This window comes from Haliotis cracherodii, unplaced genomic scaffold (genome assembly GCF_022045235.1).
Source record: "Haliotis cracherodii isolate W230 unplaced genomic scaffold, xgHalCrac1.p SCAF_2, whole genome shotgun sequence".
In the NCBI taxonomy this organism is placed as follows: Eukaryota; Metazoa; Mollusca; class Gastropoda; order Lepetellida; family Haliotidae; genus Haliotis; species Haliotis cracherodii.
In genome coordinates, this window is record NW_027266275.1 from 35,114,095 (window position 1) to 35,134,722 (window position 20,628).

Below are 20,628 nucleotides of genomic sequence, written 5' to 3' on the forward strand. Positions count from 1 at the left end.
CAAACCAGTGATTGATATCATAAACAAAGATAATCACTGTCGGCATATGATGTCACCTTTTCAACAAAGTCTGACCACCAGACCCATTAATGATTAACAACAAGCATAGGCTGCTGGAGACCTATAACCATGATAACTCTTAAAACAAAAAGTTGAGGACCATATTACCATAGTGAATCACTCATGCCATGGTAATATGAAGGAATCAGCCAATCTCATTAAAATCAGATCTTTGTTCTTGCTACTGCTAAACAAAGATCTGAGGACATTCCATCACGTCAGAACAAACTTTCATCCATCCAATCAGGTCGTTGCTAGCCTGATCATGAAAGTGACAGAATGTGTTTTCTAAACATGCAAACTTGAAATTGTTGAGACAGGGTATTCGGAACAACATTTATGGGCTGAACGATAGATTCTGTCAAAATATGATTCATCTCTATCTTCAATTAGACAAACATTTCAAATGGAAGATACTTTATACAGCCCAGTTTCACGAAAAGTTGTATTGATGTGACCCATCATGTGATGTTCTCGGATCTTTGTTTAGCGTAAGCGAGAGCTAAGATCTGATTTAAATTAGATTGGATTCGGGTGATCCTTAACATTTTTGTGTAGTATATAAACCAGAATCACCAAGGGGCACAACTACTGCAGAGCAGATTTCATAATTAAGCATGAAAGTCAAGGGGTCCTTGTCAAAATCCTAATACCAAACATGTTAAAAGTAGGGATGAAACGATACAGCAAGGTAACGACACTATACGAAATGCAATACCTATATTTACATCAAATTGCATGAAAACGTCTTGACTTTTAATACTTCTGAGCAGTTTCAAAAGTAAAAGATAGCTGGAGACACATGTTCGTAATGGCTATTTGTACTATTGAACATGAAATGCTAATTACATCACATTTTGCAATATTTGACTTACAAAAACGATTGGGGGATCATTAAAGAAGTAGTAAGTAATTTTTTTAGCAAGTGTATCATCTTGAATTGATACAGAAACAAAATGTATTGTATATCATATTGTTGTATGAAAACTCACGATGCACTGGTGGACTGATGTGTCATTTCACCCTTAGTTAAAAGGGGGAAGCCCCATAGCCATTTAGTTGAAAACCATGTACTACTTTGCTCTCAAAGGTTTCATTTTTTGTCTTAAGATAGAAAAAAATGTTGCTATTATCCTAATGATCCAGATGGTGTCTACTGATGCAGGCAGTGCCACGATCACAAACTTTATTATTAGCCTCACCATGCTTACTTACATAGAACATGTTAAATATGTACATGATGTATATTTTTGTAGTTTTCAATGAAGTGACGCTCTGTTGCCATGGATACAATTTACATTACCAGAATAACTTTGTAACCATACTCTTGATCCAAATATCAAAAAAGTACACACAAAACTTGAAACCTGAACCTTGACAATCGCCATTGTACCTGACGCAGCACAAGAAAATGGATGATTCAATAAAGTTTGGTTATAACATTGTAAGTTAATAATAAGTTTGGTTTCAAACAAAAATTCAAGTTAGCATTGGTTAGCATAAGGTTTCACGTATAATAAACATGGTTGAAAAATAATTATACATATTCCAACATTATCATGGCAGCCTGTAAATAATCAAGTCTGGACTGGACAAACCAGAGATTTCTTTGTGTGGCATTTAGAAGTTGGAATGGTAACTAAGACAAAATTGTTATGGATGAGCAACTTCTTTATAACAATTGGGCGACGTTTCGGTGTAGATGTGTTAGAATCTACACCGAAACGTCGCCCAATTGTAATAAAGAAGTTGCTCATCCATAACAATTTTGTCTTAGAAACCAGAGATTGATATTAAGAGCAACATCCCACGCCATCGGGGTACAATGACACTCATGACATGCAATCAACCAAATCACAGAGCATGACAACCTGATCCATTAAGAGACATCTGAAGTCTGTGACTGGCATAGGTTGCTGTGACCTATTCTAACCCAGATTTCCCAAGGTCGATTATTGTTTAGATATGATTATATACAAACCAAGGTTGTAAATGTAATTGCTTATCATAGATTTATAAACAAAAATGAAAAACAGGCTGCACAGAGGAAGTAAACACAGACCAGACGAGCATCTGGGTACATAATCATCATCTATTTAACTTCAGGTGTATACAGGAAACGGTGTGATACCTCAGACTTTACGAAAACCATACATCAAGTATGCCGAGTAAAACATGTTTCTCCTTAAACAGCTGACATATGCCTTGTATGCAGAAACACATTTCCTAGAAAAATAGAATTCCAGCTTTTAACATGATGGTAATGGTTTTAATATGGACACATGGTTATCTTGCCACACTGATCATGCTGATAACGCCCAAAATCATCTAGATTAAAATTGTACGCAGTTTGCAGATAAGTAACCTATGGCGTATATGAAAGTCTGGAAATCAAGTCTTAAGACAACATTTGTCTAACCCCATAAACTGTTTAGCCATTGTTTAGCATTATCAAATGCTGATTAAAAAAGAAAAAGAAGGGGGAACATGGGGAAATGAAATTCCACATCGTTTGCAGGAGAATGAATGTCAACAGTAGCTTTACATGATACAGATGAGTCCATTAACATGCATACCAACAAACACCTGGGCACACACTGAACATCATGAGCTCAGCTCTACAATATAATGTCAGTTTTGTTCATATTCATTTATCATGTTTATGGACAACAGAGTCTGCTCTAAATGATATAGGCAATTTCAAAATACTTTTCTCTAGGCTTTAAAAATGACAGACGCACAGAGTTCATAATTGACACACCTGAGAAACATTTCCCCTTTTTAGCCTCATACTATAGGAACTATAAAGATTAGCATCAGATTGCACACCACCGATTTCATTTGAGATGGGCTGTAAAGCTGATCGTAATGCCCATCCTTCGTTTTTTCCTCACCCCCTTAAACCAGCTGAACTCATTCAGTCTATAAAATGATTCATTAAACGCTGCAATAACCTATCCCATAACGTGAATGGCTGCAAAACCATTTGAATCTGTACTGGCAATGGTGCTGAGCTTTATGTTCATGAGGAAAAGGAAGGCAAATATCAAATTAAAGCAGAAAGGGATTATTGATAATCAATGTAATAAAATCTTGATAAGACCTTTTATGCATTATTATTTGATTTCATTTCTGTGTGCAAATGTTAGAGATGCCACAGCTGGGATCATTCATACAAAGTTTCAGCTCCATACGTCTCGTACTAGTTGTAGTTTCAGTGAGTGAGTTGGGTTGAATGCCGCTTTGAACAGTATTCCAGTTATATCACATCGTGTTAGTTGAATGTATGAGAGAAGACGGAAGTGATGCAGGTCTTAGACGTCTTCCACTTTAGTGAAACCCACTAAACTATAGCGGGGATCATTCATGCAAAGTTTCAGTTTCATAAGACTTATAGTTTTAGAGATGAAATGTAAAAGTTCACAACAGATGACAAACAAACTGCCACAACTTGACATTCTGACAGGTGAGCTAAAAATAAAATGGCACCTGACAATTATTCTTAACATGTTAAGGCAGACTCAGTTTTACAAGAACAAGTGTTGTCCCAGTGTCATGCAACCAACCTAAATCATAGCTCTATAGGAGAACGACCACTACTACTTTTACCATGATTACAAACTGATTTGTCTCCTGAAACCCAGAGTCGACAATCAAAACACACTGACACTACTAACATTTAACACAATGTCCTCCAAAGATGTTTGTATTTCATTCATAAGCAGTAGAAATGTAAAAATACTTCAGTCTTGATATATTGCAATATGAAGTGTCACAATTTGTATCTCAATACTCTGTGTCAGGTATTGACATTTGTAAGCAACATATGTTTTACATCTTTTCAAAAGTTACTTTATCTGTTGGCGAAACTGAGACCTTCAACCATTACAACTATTTAACATGTCATCTACCATGTCTACTACAATAAACCCTTATCAGTCTGAACCCTGTATTACCAAATATATACTATATACAAAACGTTATACCTCATATTAATGCAACCAATGTACCATATACAAAACATATACCTCATATCAACTCAATCAGTTTACCATTTACCAAACATTATACCTCATATCAACATAACCAATGTACCATATATACCAAACATTATACCTCATATCAACACAGCCAATGTACCATACACCAAACATTATACCATGAATACCTCATATCAACACAACCAATGTACCATTTTTCAAATGTTATACCTCATATCAACACAATAAATGTACTATATATCATATGATATACTTTGTATCAACAACATGAGGGGCGGTGGGGTAGCCTAGCGGTTAAAGCGTTCGCTCGTCCTGCCGAAGACCCAGGTTCAATTGCCCACACGGGTATAATGTGTGAAGCCAATTTCTGGTGTGCCCTGCCGTGATATTGCTGGAATATAGCTAAAAGCTGCGTAAAACCATACTCACTCGCTCAATCAACATGATCAATGAACAACACACCATATGATAAATCTCATATCAACACAATTAATGTACCACATACTAAAATATACCTCATATAAACACACTCGATGTACCAAACTACCATATACATGTTCTATATCACAGGATATCCGTCATAATGAACATGATTAAAGTGACAAAAATATTTGAATTGGAGAGTTACAACATGTTACCATGCTTACAACCCACCGGTATTCCTTTTCTCATGTACATCAAACTTACAATAACCGTGACATCTAATTCTTTAATCAAGTATGCTACCTTTGACATGTTCATTACAGAAAAGGTCAGTCGAGAACCGGGAAACACACATATTTCATATTCTTGCCTAAACATGATAAACTTTGTTCTTCTTCTCAAACAGACAGTTCATCATGCTCATAGGAAGAATGCTGCATCCTGTAGCTGACCAGGCACCTGTTGCCATGATTACATCAATCTTTCAGAAATTCACTCAACACACACAGCAAAGGAGAAAATATTGCTTAATTAAATTAATATCACAGCAGTGTTTTTACATTTATTGCTGTGTGAAGAGCTTCATTTTAACCATCACTTAACTAATTGTTTTGTTTGTTTGTTGATTGCCACATGCATAATATTCCAGTTATCATGGTTACACGCCTCTGGTTATGGCAGTCATAATCAAGTACTGATGGGGATTCCGGGTAAGAAAACGGGGCCCCAGCAATTAATGCTTGTCTAAAGAAGCAACTAAATGGATCTGGTGGTCAAGTTCACTGACTTGGATGATTGCATGTCATCATACCCCAATTGCATGGATCGATGCTCATAATGGCAATCACAGGATTGTCAGGTCCAGACTTGTATACTTACAGACTGCCGTCCCAATATTGCTGAGTGTTGCGTTAAACAACAAAGAAACAAAACAAATATTGAAGTCTGGATCCGACAATCCAGTGATTGACATCATGAGCATCAATTCAGGCTGCTGTGGTATGATGACACACTATCACCTAAGTCATAGAACCTGACATACCGGTCCGGCCAGGTTTACTCGGAACATATTCCAATCCAGAATCCCAACAGGGGCATACAGCAAGTGAATTACCCTTTCTAACTTACCTATAAGCTTCTTATCCCCCAAATCCTCTTCTGCAGTTCCATGCATGTAGTACCTCCCTGAGAAACCAAGGTTAAAGTGGAAGCCATCAATCTCTTTCGCCAGTCGACTCTGTGTCTCAGCCAGTGCCTGTTATCATATCATAACAACAATTATGGTGACACATATAACTGTGCAAGCGACAAATTAACAAATTATATCAGTTTAATTAATATAAAACGCAGCTGCAAGCTATTCTATTTCAGGTTCTATATGAAAGCAAACTGCACTTAATGATATCAGTTAATCTGTTCACTCTGTGTTTTTCATTACATTTCCATGGTAACCTCAATATCAACTGATTAAAAGTGTTTTAGCAGGTAACCATGTTATTCAATCAAAAGCTCTGGTTATAACAGTCATGGTTCAAGGTCCCAAACAGAAAAACAACAGTTACCAGGTTACAGTGTTCAAGCATGTCCAGAGAAATACTATGGAATATTATCTCTTTTATCGTGATTATAGGGCTATAATAGTGTGTTGTTATTTGTTTTACAAGATCAACCCCCCAACAACAACTAAAATTAGAAACATATAACGACTTTTGACTGATAGTGTTTACCACCTGTTTACAATTAGGTGAAATGAAAAAATATAATGAAACTTTATCACTGCTGTTCATGAGTTCATAAAGAAATGGTGAATAACAAATGAATAATACTCACAGAAATCTATTTTCTAACACACAAAAAACCCACTCAATTATTTTTCAGTATCTTGCCTTATAAAAACTTGTTTGTATTTCATTCATTAGAAGCAGTACTAGTCTGCAAGTTTCAACACTGAATTTTAGGCCAATTTGTCTGTAAAACAACTAATAAAAAACTAAAGGCCAAGGCAAGGAACATAAGAATCTCAAGATCCAAAATGTGATCCTTGAAAAATCATCTTTCTGTATTATGACTATGAGGAATTAACTTTTTCAAAGATGTTTTCAAAATCTAGATTAACTTTCCAATTAAACATGTTAAAAAATGAAGGAGGTTAGCGTGCATCTCCCACAAAATTAACACTTTACTACAGAGGCATATAGTATGTATGGGGTAAGCCCTCACTGTGTAACAGTTTTGCATAGAAGCATTACAAATTGTAATTTCTTTTCTAACTCTTCTAACCACCTTAAAGACATGTTGATAAAATGTTCTTTAAAAGGAAAACAAAACAATTTCCATAGGTTAGTGTGTTAATATCTTAGCAAATGGACAAAAGCATTTCCCTCAATTTCTCACCTGCAGAAACATAACTTTGATGACATCATACTGTGCTATGATGTCACGCAACAAGTTTGCAAAGCAGTGATGCATAGATAAAGAACATTGCCTTACTACTCTTATTCATTTTTGCCATGAACAGTATGTAACAAAAAATGGAAGTTAATTTACTTTTCATTTAATTTAACACTGTATCTTTGACGATTTGACTGTCATCCTCACCTGAATTGGCACTGTTGACATATTAACAAATCAAATGATATTAAGGACTGTCAGTACATGACAGTTCAAGTTGCACTTACAAAGTGAAAACAAAACCATACCAGCAGATGTCCATAACATGTGATAATTTCTTTTTCTCATTTTGACATGCACATGCAGAATGAATTGTTATGAATAACTTTTCCTTTGTCATGTTACCAATATGATCAGTAATAAGAAAATAAGACAAATTAAGGAAATTATATTCTGAAAAAGTTCAACATGAAATATGAAGCTGAGTGTAAGTCGGTTTTGCAGCTGCTGTAGTGCTAATGTTGCTTTGAACAACAGCTACACAATAATCAGAGGGCATCTATGATGCTATCCTGAGTGAGTGAGTTGGTTTAACACCACATTGAGGTGAGGTGAAATGGGGTTTAACGTCGCGTCCAAGATTATTGCACTTATATAGCGACGTGCATTTACGTGTATGTGTTTGTGTGGCTGCTTGTACTAGTCCGGACTGATGCCGATTTATAGTGCCAGCCCACTGACATACCATGCAGTTTAACATGAATACCCCACGCAGACACAGTATACTGACTCCGAACCGACCAGTCCTTGTTTTAGCCCCTTAATGCCGAGCCCCAGACAGGGTAACAACAAGTACCATCTTTTAACGTCTTTTGGTATGATGCGGTCATGGATCGAAACCCCGGACCTTCTGCTCTCCGGGCGGACGCTCTACCACTAGACCACGGAGGCGGTCTAACACCACATTGAACAGTATTGCAGTTATATCATGGCATGTCAGTTTGATGTGGAAGGAAAGCCCGATGTGACACAGGTCTTAAATTTTCATCACTTTGGTGAATCCTACAAGATCAGCATGGTGCTGACAAACCAAGAAACATAATCACAGCAAATCTGGGATGAATACCACAATAACAGATTCTCGCATGCACAAGGGATGCAACTGCGGTGCCTTCAACAACTGAGCCACCTGTGCATGCTCTAAGTTTTGATATCTTTAATTCTGTTTGTTTGGGATATGATATGCAACAACCAAGTCAGCGAGACTGACCACCCGATCCCATCTGTCGCCTCTTATGACAAGTATAGGTTGCTATTCTAACCGAGATCTTCACCATGCTCACAGGCTGGCATGATAAGTAGGCAAAGGAAAACCAATCAGGAACTTACCACTACATCTTCAACCTTCATCCGGATGCCCTCCTTTCCAACGAAGATGTCATCAATGTCAATCTGAACAAACCTGTCCAGTCCCACGCTGAGTTTCCCATGGGAAATGAAAGACAAACTGTCAATCATCATCAAATGATGCAGCCAGAACCCCAGCCCATACCCATAAAGAATCCTCCGAATGCCATCATGGAATCCTGCATCATACACAACGGGCACTACAGATTTCGCTGTCCTTGAAATTTCCCCATTGTCTGACGACACACGTGCAAAAGAGAGAGGTTCATATGTTGTGTGATTTGTATGGAAAACAGTCCAGTAATCCGTCTGAAGACGTCCTTCAAACACATCCCCTGGTTTCGTGATCCTCCATATATCGGAGTAATGATTGAGCTTATAGTCTTGAAGCACCAGATTGTTTTGGACACTGAGAGGGAACCCCATCACTTCCTCAATGATTGTTCCATCCTTGGAAGGGAAAAAGCCTATCATACCCACATTATAGTCCCGACAGTACTTATCCAACAACTGTCTGTTCCAGTTGTCCATATTTACATAAGCTTCATAATTTTCAAATATCACAACAGCAAATTTCCCCTTGTCTGCATGTGTCAATGTTGGAAGATTCTTACCTGTTGGTTCGATTTTGTATTCAATTCTCAAGCCCTCAAGCAACCGGGATATAATAATCCCTTGCTTTGAGTACTGCGTCTCAACCATAAGAAGAACTCGAGTTCCAAGTCTGAGACTAGCCTCTGAGCTATGATCTTTTGGCACATGTGGTACGTTCTTTGGTAGACTACTGTCAGGTCGACACATCGTCAAGGGTTTAGGTGGGTCTGCATGCCGCTTCACAATGCCGAAGTTCATGAGATGATAGGCGAAGAACACACTGGACAGAACACTGAGGGATATGACAAAAGCCAACCCTTTCATCAGACTGAACCGCTTCAAGCATAAACATTGCTTCACGGAAGTTCTACACCAACGAATCTCACGAGAAAACCACATCGTAGAACAAAATTCAACAAACACAAGACAAAACAGGCATAAAAACTAAAACTGTAGGTATATAGCTCAAGTTCCATCTAAAAAGGACGACTTAACGTCCAGCAGTATTTTCATTGTTTATCCAATTTCTGTCGTCGACATTTTTTAATGGCAGATCTCCAGTTTAATAGTCTAGGTCTTCGGGACACTGAATTAGTTCTCATCCGCACCAGAGAGGCATCCAGCTTCTCAGTCAGACTGAACCATGACACAAACATCATGGCCGTCTGCTCAAGGGAAATATGAAGATGCTGTCCATGGTTGCTGTCCTCAAACAACAAAGCTTGTTGCAAGAGAATCTGAAACAACATAAAACATTGAATCACTTAAACAACACTACTTGACTACCCATACATTAAAAATTATGAGCAATTGTAAGTAATGCAGGGTTTCAGATTGGTTCATTTTCTAGGACAGTGTGATAAAGATTTTATTCAAATCTGGTAATAATATACGATGATGATGATGATGATGATGATGATGATGATGATACATAAGATCATCAAAATCATCACAAAGTCTAAATCAAACTAATTGATAATACGTCCACCATCAATTCCATCAGAGTAATAAGTAACCTTTTTACTCACTGTACTCACTTACATGGGAAATGAGTAATTATGAAATTAACAAGAACTTTACGTACAGCTAAGCACCAACATTCTACTGTGTATGCATGGTGTTGGCTGAGTAGCTACATCCTGTCAGTTACACAGAGATAACTACAGCTCCATCACTTCAACATTACAGTATCCAGCCAGTCAAACCTTCACTATCCTCTTCCTTACATAACACACTGCTGTAGAGGGGTTCAGCCACTGCACTGTGTACTCAGGCACTTTGACATTAAACATGTTTAGTCATTACCTTCCGTATGTGTTGATAATTGCACCGTTTGCTGTGCTGTCATCTTTTTAAGGACAGTTTAATTTGGATGACAAAACACAAACCGTACTTTCCTGTGTATAATATGCACTTGACTATATACGTAGTGCCCTATTAAACTCACACTCACAAAATGTACATCGTTTCACTTCAGATGAAGTCCATATTCATTTAGGCAAACTGATTTCAACATTTTTGTCGTTTATTGAGGTATAAATGTAAAAAGCGGTGTGTACACTTTGAGTAAACCCGCTATGCTACACAAAAACATATTGAAGTTGATTCTTATGAATAAACAAGCTGCGTATTTTCATAAAATAAAATAACAAAATAAATCACCATTACCCAATTTGTTTTAGTTGCTTAAATACAAACATGCATGAAAATTGAAAAACAACAACAGTAAAACAACTAAAAACCTATGCATAATTACCAAATGTAGCCTCTTCCGTTGGCATGTCTGTATTTCGTTACAGATTTTTATTTATTGGCATCACATACACATGAGCCCTACTGCAGTGAATAAGTTTCTTGTAACTTAGAAATGTATATCACTCTTGTGTGCTTTTTTTACCTTTGACACACTTGTGGCAACATCTGTGTTTCTTGCCAAATGGTGATTTATAAATTCAAACAGTATGTATGTACAAACTTCCCATGAAAAGGCACAATTTGTACCTTAACATTAGTACACTATTAATTCAAGTCTGTATATTTATCCTCCTTTCCATTTAGCCTCCCTCCTTTCTCTTATTCTATGGAAGTTAGAAATAACACATGTGTGCAAAAGATTCATCCAGAAGTCGTCAGCACAGAACACTGATAACAAAAGTATGGTGCTATAGAGACAATTGCATATTGCAATTCAATATGTTCAAGATAGTCACAAGTATCTACTAATAAAGTTCTACAACCCAACACTGGTCATTCCAAAGTGCTATATTCACTTAGATACCTTGTCCAGCTCTAACCATCAAACTGTCTCTACAGGGTGACTCAGGGGACCCAGGAAGTGCATCCAGTATTCTGGAATTTCTTCTTAAACAATTCTGCCAGTACCCTTCCTGTCAAGTATCTTTATACAAAAACTTTCATGATGTGTACTTTGAAAGGCTGCTTCTGAAGTTGTAGTTGCCCTAGTTTTTCATTCTATTCAACAGCTTCATCATCCCAAACATCACATGCACGTAAAGTCAAGTCTCGCTAATCTGACAATAGGCTCATCCGACACTAATGATAGGAACCGATTAAATCAGCGCTATTTAGACATGTTAATCCAACAGTCTCGCACTCTGACACACCTATTTTGCAACGAATTATTGAAATCACTCATTAATCAGTCTCGTTAATCGTTAATCTGACACAGTGATCGGCGTGCTCCGTGGTCATCTGCCTATGAGTTTGAATTAGTCCTACAGCCCATAACCATAGTTTTGTGTTAAGCTTTAGAGGTTGCATGATTCAAAAACATATTTCGCTAACAATGTGACATAACAATATCAATATTTCATTTTTTATTACAATGTGTTTGTTTCGTTATCTATCATGTAGTTGTCAGATTTTTTTATCACAAACATTGATACTACTTAATTTTGTTTTTCCTGCATACTCTGACATAATCATGCAACAAACCATGTTGGTTTAAGAGAACTTGACTGTATTGCATATTCTGTAACGTCCATAGACTTAATCAGCTTATAAACATGCCTTGATTTAAGCAGGGACTATTCCTTCCCGATAGTTTGAGTTAATCAACTAACAAACGTACGTATCCTGTCAAACATGCCTTGACTAAACAGGAACTATTACTTCCTGATCAAATCATACTTTCTACTTTCTTGGTAATATGCGCTACATGTCAGGAATCCAAAGTCTTTGTACCAGTGTGCCAATTGCACAGTTGCTATAATAATGGCACAGAAAAAATAATCTCGAGATGCTTAAAGGGCACAATTAAAAATCATATTTATTTCACCAAAATAAATTGTGGCGAGGGATGTCATTGCATATCGCATTACTGCAACAAGTATGAATTTCTAGGAACCTTCTGTGCCTTGGAATCCCAACACTGGTCACTGGGGTATATTTTATCAAATGTTATCATGGTTACTGACAAAAGAATAGGTACAATAGAGGGAACAAAGGGGTCTTGGATCTTTATGTAAAAGAAACCAAGACCAAAATAAATCAATCTCATGAAAATCAGATCTTAGTTCTCGCTATCACTAAACAAAGATCTATGGACATCCCATTGTCAGAACAACCTTTCATCTGACCAATCAAAGCGTCACTTACCAGATCATGAAAGTGACAGTCTGAATGTGTTTTCTAATCATGCAACCTTGAAAATGTTAACATAGGGTATTCCGAACGAAAGTTATGGCCCATAGCACATAATTATCGTCTATCTCTCGCTTCTGTGGGATAAACATTTGAACGGAGGAGGCGTTGCACAGTACATGGGAGGCACAGTACATGGGAAGCACTGCCATACAATCTCAATCATATATTAGACATTCCGGAATGTTTGTTTGTTCAGTTTTCAACATTTTATCGAGAACTGTGTCAACATATTTTTCAAGCATAGTCTGAAATGGGAGTTGCCAGGTTAAAACCGCCGTAAAATTGAGGAAGCTGCTTTCTTATCATGCTTATTGGCCGATGTCAACTTCTTGTTAGTCATTTCAGTGGCCGGTCAAAGTTCACGAAAGGTCGTTCTAACCTGACCCGGACGTGAGGATGTCCTCAGATCTTTATTGAAAATAAATTTGAGCAAAGCTGCAGTGGATTAGCATTACCTATTGGCAAACAACAATTTTATATGGCCTTGTGGTGTACCTTATCATCTACTGTTCGTGCAATATGTTATTAAATGTTCCCATGGTTACTGACCCATTTTACATAAAAAAAGGGTACAATAAAGTAGGGCTGGTTATCTATATGGATTACTCAGATCGATTATCGGTAGTCACATATCGATAAATAATTGAGAAATATCGAAGAATTCTATTTGGGTAAAATGACATTACAGAAAAATGGCAATTCACTTCTCCGGAGACTCAGTGTTTCAACAATACGCATGTTATATCGCATTTTTAGCGATGAACAATCTGAGTTTAAGATTCATGTCGTCAAAGACAATTATTAATTGTATAAAGTGAGAATAATTGAGAAATTAAATGTAATTTCACCTGATATAGTCGTTGGTCATTTATGTACAATATTCACGAAACTATTCAGATAAAAAATCATCAAATATTCCGCCATTGTGAATGTCAGGTGTGTGCTACGTAGTAGGTTGTACTAGGTTCACAGGTGTGATACGTAATAGGTCAGACAAGTGCTACGTCATTGTTTTCGTGGTGGGGCACAGATAAAACAAACATCGTGCGATTATAACGGGGATGAAATAGAATGGGAAGAATTCTTTTTTAAGAAATAAAATATTATGAAACCTATTTCAATCATGATACTTCATACTATTTCGTAAATATACATATTTTCTAAAATGCTGACTCCGCATTTAGATGCCAGAGACTAAATTTGTAATTACTGGCATCGTCGTTCGATTCAAAGAACAACTTTTTACTTTTTGAAACATTTGGTTTTTATTTGCGATTAAACATAAAGCGAAGGTGAGAAAACTGTATGTTAGGGTGAATCTGTTTATATCTAGCGATAATTACAAGGACAGCAAAACAAATAAGTCAAATGTGAAAAAAAATACATGTCATTATCGATAGCATTATATTCATATCGATAATCATCACAACCTTCTTCCATCGATGATAATTACGATTATCGATATAAATCACCAGCCCTACAATAAAGTGAATAAAGGGGTCTTGAATGGAAACAGGACCAAAATAATTATGAGTAGGCCTTGGCGTTGGATCAGCTCTCATGACCATGGGCAAACAAAAATTCTATTTCAGGCATTGAAATTAGCACTGGCCCACCAGCCATGACCAGTTTTGTTAATGTAAGGTATCCTATTAAAGGGCTAGTAAAATTTTAACATTTGACAATGTTTGAGAGGGTATTGCTATATGCTATCACTATGCAGACCGGTACACGTTCTTGGTTTAATTCCATACCTGTATATGGTCTAGTGATTTACCATATCTAGTGTTTCATGACAGTAATGTTATCCAAGTAGAAATCAGCCATGCTACATCTAACCTCAGCCTGCACCTGATCTAGTACAAAACAGTATACCAGGAAGCAAATACTCTGTAGACATATGATAAGTGACAATGATTATCATGAACGCCACAACAGTCAACTGATAGTAGTCTGCACACTTGAGACATGCGCTATCAATATAATTACAACACTAACCGTCCCAAGCACACATAATATGCATACAATCAACTCATGACAACTCTTCATTACTTGTTCATGTTGTTGGCATGGTTAGCCCATAATGATAATGTATAAAGGACAATGTATGACAAGGGCCATTTTTTCCACCTGGACAGTCAGAGAAAAAAGGATATCATTTTGTTAACAACAAGTTTCAAAATCTATCAGATGAGTTTGTGTTAGCCTGTTCAGAACTTTAACAACACTAAATGCATAGGCAAGGACAAAATATGTCACAAAGTCTGACCTTGACAATGTTCAGGAAGAATTTTTCAAATATTTGAACATGAGCATGACTTTGATCCATGCTGATTTCTTAGGAAATGTAGATAACAGTATGTAGTAAAAATATCATAATCATCATAATGGGTGACAGATTTCTTCATGAAGTTCCACTTGAAGTTTGGAAAATCACCCTTTTCCACTCACTCATTTAACTTAGATGATATGAGGTTGGCGTAACCAAAATGCAAATGTCCAATTGGCAAAAAGATAATTCCTTCCCTGCATTTAACATGTTTAAGCCATACAAAAATACTTATGCATTTCACATTTCCAGTTAGCAAAAATGGGCTCTGATCCTATCTCATGTTTTTCGTGTTAAGCACTTTTTAGAACTTGTTATGGAATGTAGGCTGAAATAATATATGCCTCAATCTATTTTCCTTTTTTCTTCTATCATGTCTATATGTGTAATTCTTACAGCATGTTCATATTTCAGTAATAATTATAATTGCTTTTATAAAACATACATAGCACATATTGTTTAAAGGGAATAGGCTTTGTTTGTTGTTTTAATGCCACACTCACAAATATTCCAGCTACATGTCTGTAAATAGTCAAGTTTGGACCAGACAAACCAGTTCAATCCAATTCTCTTACAACAAGCATGGTTGCCTTTTACTAAAGGGAATATGCAAATGAAATAGTCAATTTGTTTTACATCACTGAAATATTACACACAAGTTTCAAATTCATCATGTTCATGACAATCATGACAATAGCATCCAACTTTTACAATGTTGTAATCAATATTTCTCTCTTGCCTCACGTGGGTCCATGGACAACTTGGTTTTACAGCAAACTCATTGCTCCATTTTGATAGTTTCAGTTACATCAACTAATAAGTCTTACAGTGTATAAAGAAAAAATATTTTGTCTATTCCCATAACTGAATACAGACAACAAAGTAAAACAGAAGAAACAGCTCTGTCCTTCATCAATCCATCCACTGTAGCAATCCATCCACTGTTCCCTAGCACTGTAGGGTAAAAACTAATTATTCTGTTTCATATTTGGATCTTTTTTATGTTTTGATTTTCCTAAATTTAGAAGAATTTAACCTTGTATGTCAACATGCAAGACAGAACATTAAATGATCTTTTTCGGTCCTGTATCAGTGCAATTTTAGTCATTTCTACAAAGCCATAACATAAGCATAACCATGATAACCGCCTCAACATTATCAATTGGCAATTTTTCTATTTCAATTTGGGAGATTTTACTCACATTTGCTGCAGACCTGGGGACTAATATCAGCCTCTCAACAGGTCTAGATAAATCCCTGATAACTCAACCACGACTGATAAAAATCAGTAAGCATATACTCATAAACATGATAAACTTGTAGTTCCTCATAATAAAGAAGTTGACATCCATATATTCTCTTCCATAATCTTAGGTATGTCTTTTTCTTTTAACTTGCTGGTACAGAATATACGTTTTCACTTTTGTGCCTCACCAAACATTCATCAAGTCATTCAATAAACCTGATATAATGATTCACAATTTAGTTAACACATAAGGTTCACTTGTTTAAATGGGTTAGATTTTCAGGTCAATAAGAATGAGTGAGTGAGTTGGGTTTAATGCTGCTTTCAACAGATTTCAGTAACATCACAGCAGAGCAGAAATTGATACATCTACATGCTTAGGATATTAACTACTTTGATGAAACCCTCTAGCACAAGTGTGGTGCTGACATACCTAGAAACATAATCAGGTTGAAAGAGGGAATCAAACTCCTAATAACCAGATTCTGGCATTCCTAAGGAATGCAAATCTACACAGAGAAGTGCAGTACCATAGATCACTGGGCCACCTGTTCCTTCATTTAAAAAAATTAACTACATTAAATTAATTCCGCTGGTCCCTAACAAAATGTACTAGACTGGAGTCAATGGACCCGTGTGTACTGCAGACTTGTCCCAAAAGCATGAAAGCATTGACATGTAGCAGATTTTTTCATCATGTCAAAAACAGGATCATACCAGTGTTTTCAAGGGTAAAATCACATCTTAAATCCACGTATTGCAGAAAGGAACATTATTTTCATGACCAAAATATATTGGATGATACTGTTATTGACACACTACTTACCTTATCAACATGATCAAACTTAAAATAAACAGTAGTTTTACAACTGAAGCACAGTTAGTAGTTTCAACTACATTTGTTTTCATTTTCCAACCTCCCAGTCCCCGTCAATCTTCTTAAGGCATAAAACTCAATTTACTCATCTTGATTAAATAATGTCAAGAATACCATGGTATATTACAAATATCAACAACAGGCCTGTATTTTACCTAGATTGGTAAATAAAATTCAAAAGTACCATTTCACTCAATCACTAACTCAAAACATCCAAATTATCACATTGATATAAATTATAAGGACAGTTATGTAATATTTAACTGACAGGTTGAGCTAAGTTGGGGGACTGAAATATACTATGACAATCAACATGATTAAAGTACACTGATTCATCTTCATCACATTCCTTGGTTGTCATGGTTATGTATGAGCATTCTGTCTCTCCAAGACAGCACTTGACAAAGCTTTTTAGAAATTTAAGACTGCTTCACAGGTTCTTTCTTTAGATATGTCAAAGATTGCTTTAGCCCCATGCAGGGAAATGTCAATCTGAATCAATTTGAAATGCATCATAGGTCCAGTACAGTACGTGAGCTGGGTTTAGCATGGTACGCCATATGATTGCGGTAATTAATTTATAATGGCACACACTTACTAAACTTGTGTCATACATATGCAAAATATTTCTTGTTCTTTGTGCAACTTTTATGACACATCAATTAGGATTGATCAATTTTCAGATTCCTTTACCAAATTTGGTAAACAAAGTACCTGTCATTAGCGACTCAACGGCAGGCAACTCTATATTATCGTGGTATGGATATTTTGTGGTATGATACGTGTGGGATATGTACTTTACATCAATTCCAGTTTGGGATTATCCATAATCAGCAGGCATACTACGTAGGTTGGGTCAAGGGACTTTGACAAACAAATGGGTTCTTTCTAATCAATTTAGATGGAGGTAGGGGTAATTCCACTTTAAAACATTCCAGAAAATATCATAAAAAAGTTAAGGTGTATACTTACGAGTAGCTGTGACATACGGCAACAAGTCCTGTATTCGATCAAGCGATGAAATAATGTGCTTAGATTTGCATAAGTACACATTCAGCAAGGGGTGTGGATTACAAGATCTACAGATACCACGATAATATAGAGCCCACGATAATATAGTCACATGCTCAGACTGCTACCACAGCATTAATCATGTCACAGCAATTGCGTTTTCCAGTAGTTCATGTGAGACAAACATCCCGAAGTGCTCACTATGAAAACAATTTCAATTTCCTTAAAATGTTCTCTCCACTGTAAGTCCGCATTTATTAATATGTTAACACTAGTTCTGGCAACATTTTAATATTGCCTTACCCCCCAACTATTAATGGACTATGATGCAACCTGCAGTTTACCAAGTAAACTTTCTCTATTGACCTGAACTAGATCGTCTGCATATTCATATTCAACCGATGAGAAATAGTCCTCAAATTTTGCCCATGGTGCCATACCTAGCAATACATTCTTCACAAGAAGCCAAATGATAAGTAAATTCTGATGTCATTAAAGGAGTGCTTTTTACATATTTAATTTTACCTTTTAACATTTTTTTCACATTTTTTGACAAATTATTTTCACCCAATAAAAACTAAAAAATTGACTCAATCTTAAAATATCTTTTCTGATATTTTGTTGTTGACTTTTTAAAATATTTTTTTCTTACTTTTCAGTAAATATGCAACATGTGCAATGAATACCTATTAATTATTACACAAACAGAATTTTCACATGGGCTGTCTGTGCACTGAAGTCTGGCAGCATCACACTTTCTAGTAAGAAAAATTATGCTTATTTTTGTCCAATTCTGGCTTCAATACACAATTTTTCCCCATATTGTGATACGCTTGAGTTCTCTCCCATGTCAAGCTGAGCACAAGGCCTGGTTTCACTCAGCATGACTGATGTAAATAATGAACTTTCATCAGTAAAACATGCACAGTTAGATAAAACAAATGACCCCTCATATAGAGAACATGAATAATCATAGTGTTAGTGAGTGCATTTTGTTCTGTACATAACAAGTACCGCGATACCCAAAGGTTGCAGGCTACATTAACCCCACTTTGAACATTATTTCAGTTAGAGTAAGGCATGTAGCAGATTTAACATTCCTGAGGCATTTCTATATGCATATATAGAGTGTTTTTTCCTACATGTATATGTTATAACATTACCATCTACATACTTTGATAAGAAAACTGATTGTTGTTGGGGGTTTTCATCGGAATAAAATTTTGGTGACCTTTTGTGGCGAGATAAACATTTTTATTTGAAGAGGAATTTGACACCAGTAACATTCACGATTCATCAAACGTTTTGTCAGTGTCACACGTGAAAATCCATTAATCAGTTAGTGAAAGGTGTATACTTTTAATGTTATGAGACTAAACATGAGGATTTTAACTTATACTACAACGTGAATATTGTAAGGAATTTAGAGTAACATGAACTTTTAAGTTTTGTAACACGTCGAAACTTCAGTGGTTATCTAGCAACACACATTGCTTTTTCATAAATCGAGTTTAATTTCGAAAGAAATTCATTGTCAGTATTCAAACCAGTGGTGATTGAATGCCGGTTTTAATTCAAACTTGATAAGGCATGGTCTTGATAATGAAAGTATACGATAAACCTAACATCTCACTCCTGCTCATAGAAATGGTCCATTCCGATGCTGTCACTCTCATATTGTGAACGCTGTCAAATCTGAACTCCGAAATGTTCAGCTAATATTGATAACTCAGGTTTCTAATCGACTCGATAAAGTGACAGGGATTGGCCAACGCTCCTGATTGGGTGTATATGAAGATAAATAAAATGCACTATGCATAAAAATCAACAGAGCAACTTACTTTGAAGTCTGAAATGTTCACATCACTGCTGGTGCCAATGCAACTTACTGTTTCCTGTTATGTCGACCAACCTCATGTTTTGCGCATGCGCATGAAATGAAAAACTTCCGGCCATGTGGAAAAGTGGGCGGGGCACCTGCAATTTACGCTCGAGACCTGTTAATAACATACATTGTTCCCTTTCCTTAAATTGAATACATATTTTTGCCTTTCCTTCGCTGAAATGGTTAACATTGCATGTGTCATTATTTGTTAGGGTGTAATCACATCAATAAAGGCAAAGAACGTTTGCTACCAACATTTCACGGAGGCATTAAATCACTGCAAAATGTGGCCATACCGATTATCAGAAATACTTCCCATTTTCCTTTCACTAAGTGACTCCTTTGGTAACACGTATCAAAATTCCCCATTCATGCCTGACGGTGGAACGTAGTATATTATATAAATCTGTGAAATAATAACGATGCTTTTATTGAAAGAATTTATTTTTAATATGTTGCAGAGACGGACAGACAGACTAATTGTTAAGTGTTGGATTAGTCATAAGCGAATGACAGATAACATAATTGTTCGTAATATATCAACCGTACCAAGTGCTGTTTTGTTAACAGTTTTTTTTCCATTTGGGTTGCCATCCGGTGTTATATTTTAGAGGTTATTTAATGTTCGACCATTCCTGATTAAAGGTCACTTAATAAGATGCAATGACACATACACAACATACATACACGGCGATGTGACTAAGCTGTATTAGTGCGATACATTGTCGTTATAACCGT

General features: G+C 36.3%; 1 protein-coding gene across 1 annotated transcript in view; it reads right to left on the reverse strand.

Moving 5' to 3' along the window:
- The window catches only part of LOC139468026 (bifunctional heparan sulfate N-deacetylase/N-sulfotransferase-like), a 39,105-nt gene extending 19,187 nt beyond the window's left edge, over window positions 1–19,918 (reverse strand). The window contains exons 1-3 of the mRNA XM_071249696.1: window positions 19,847–19,918; window positions 8,265–9,613; window positions 5,613–5,739 (exon numbers count right to left, since the gene is read on the reverse strand). Of these exons, the coding sequence (XP_071105797.1) occupies window positions 5,613–5,739; window positions 8,265–9,275 (1,138 nt within the window). The 5' untranslated portion in view covers window positions 9,276–9,613; window positions 19,847–19,918. The remainder of the gene's footprint in view (window positions 1–5,612; window positions 5,740–8,264; window positions 9,614–19,846) is intronic.
- Window positions 19,919–20,628: the final 710 nt, after the last annotated feature.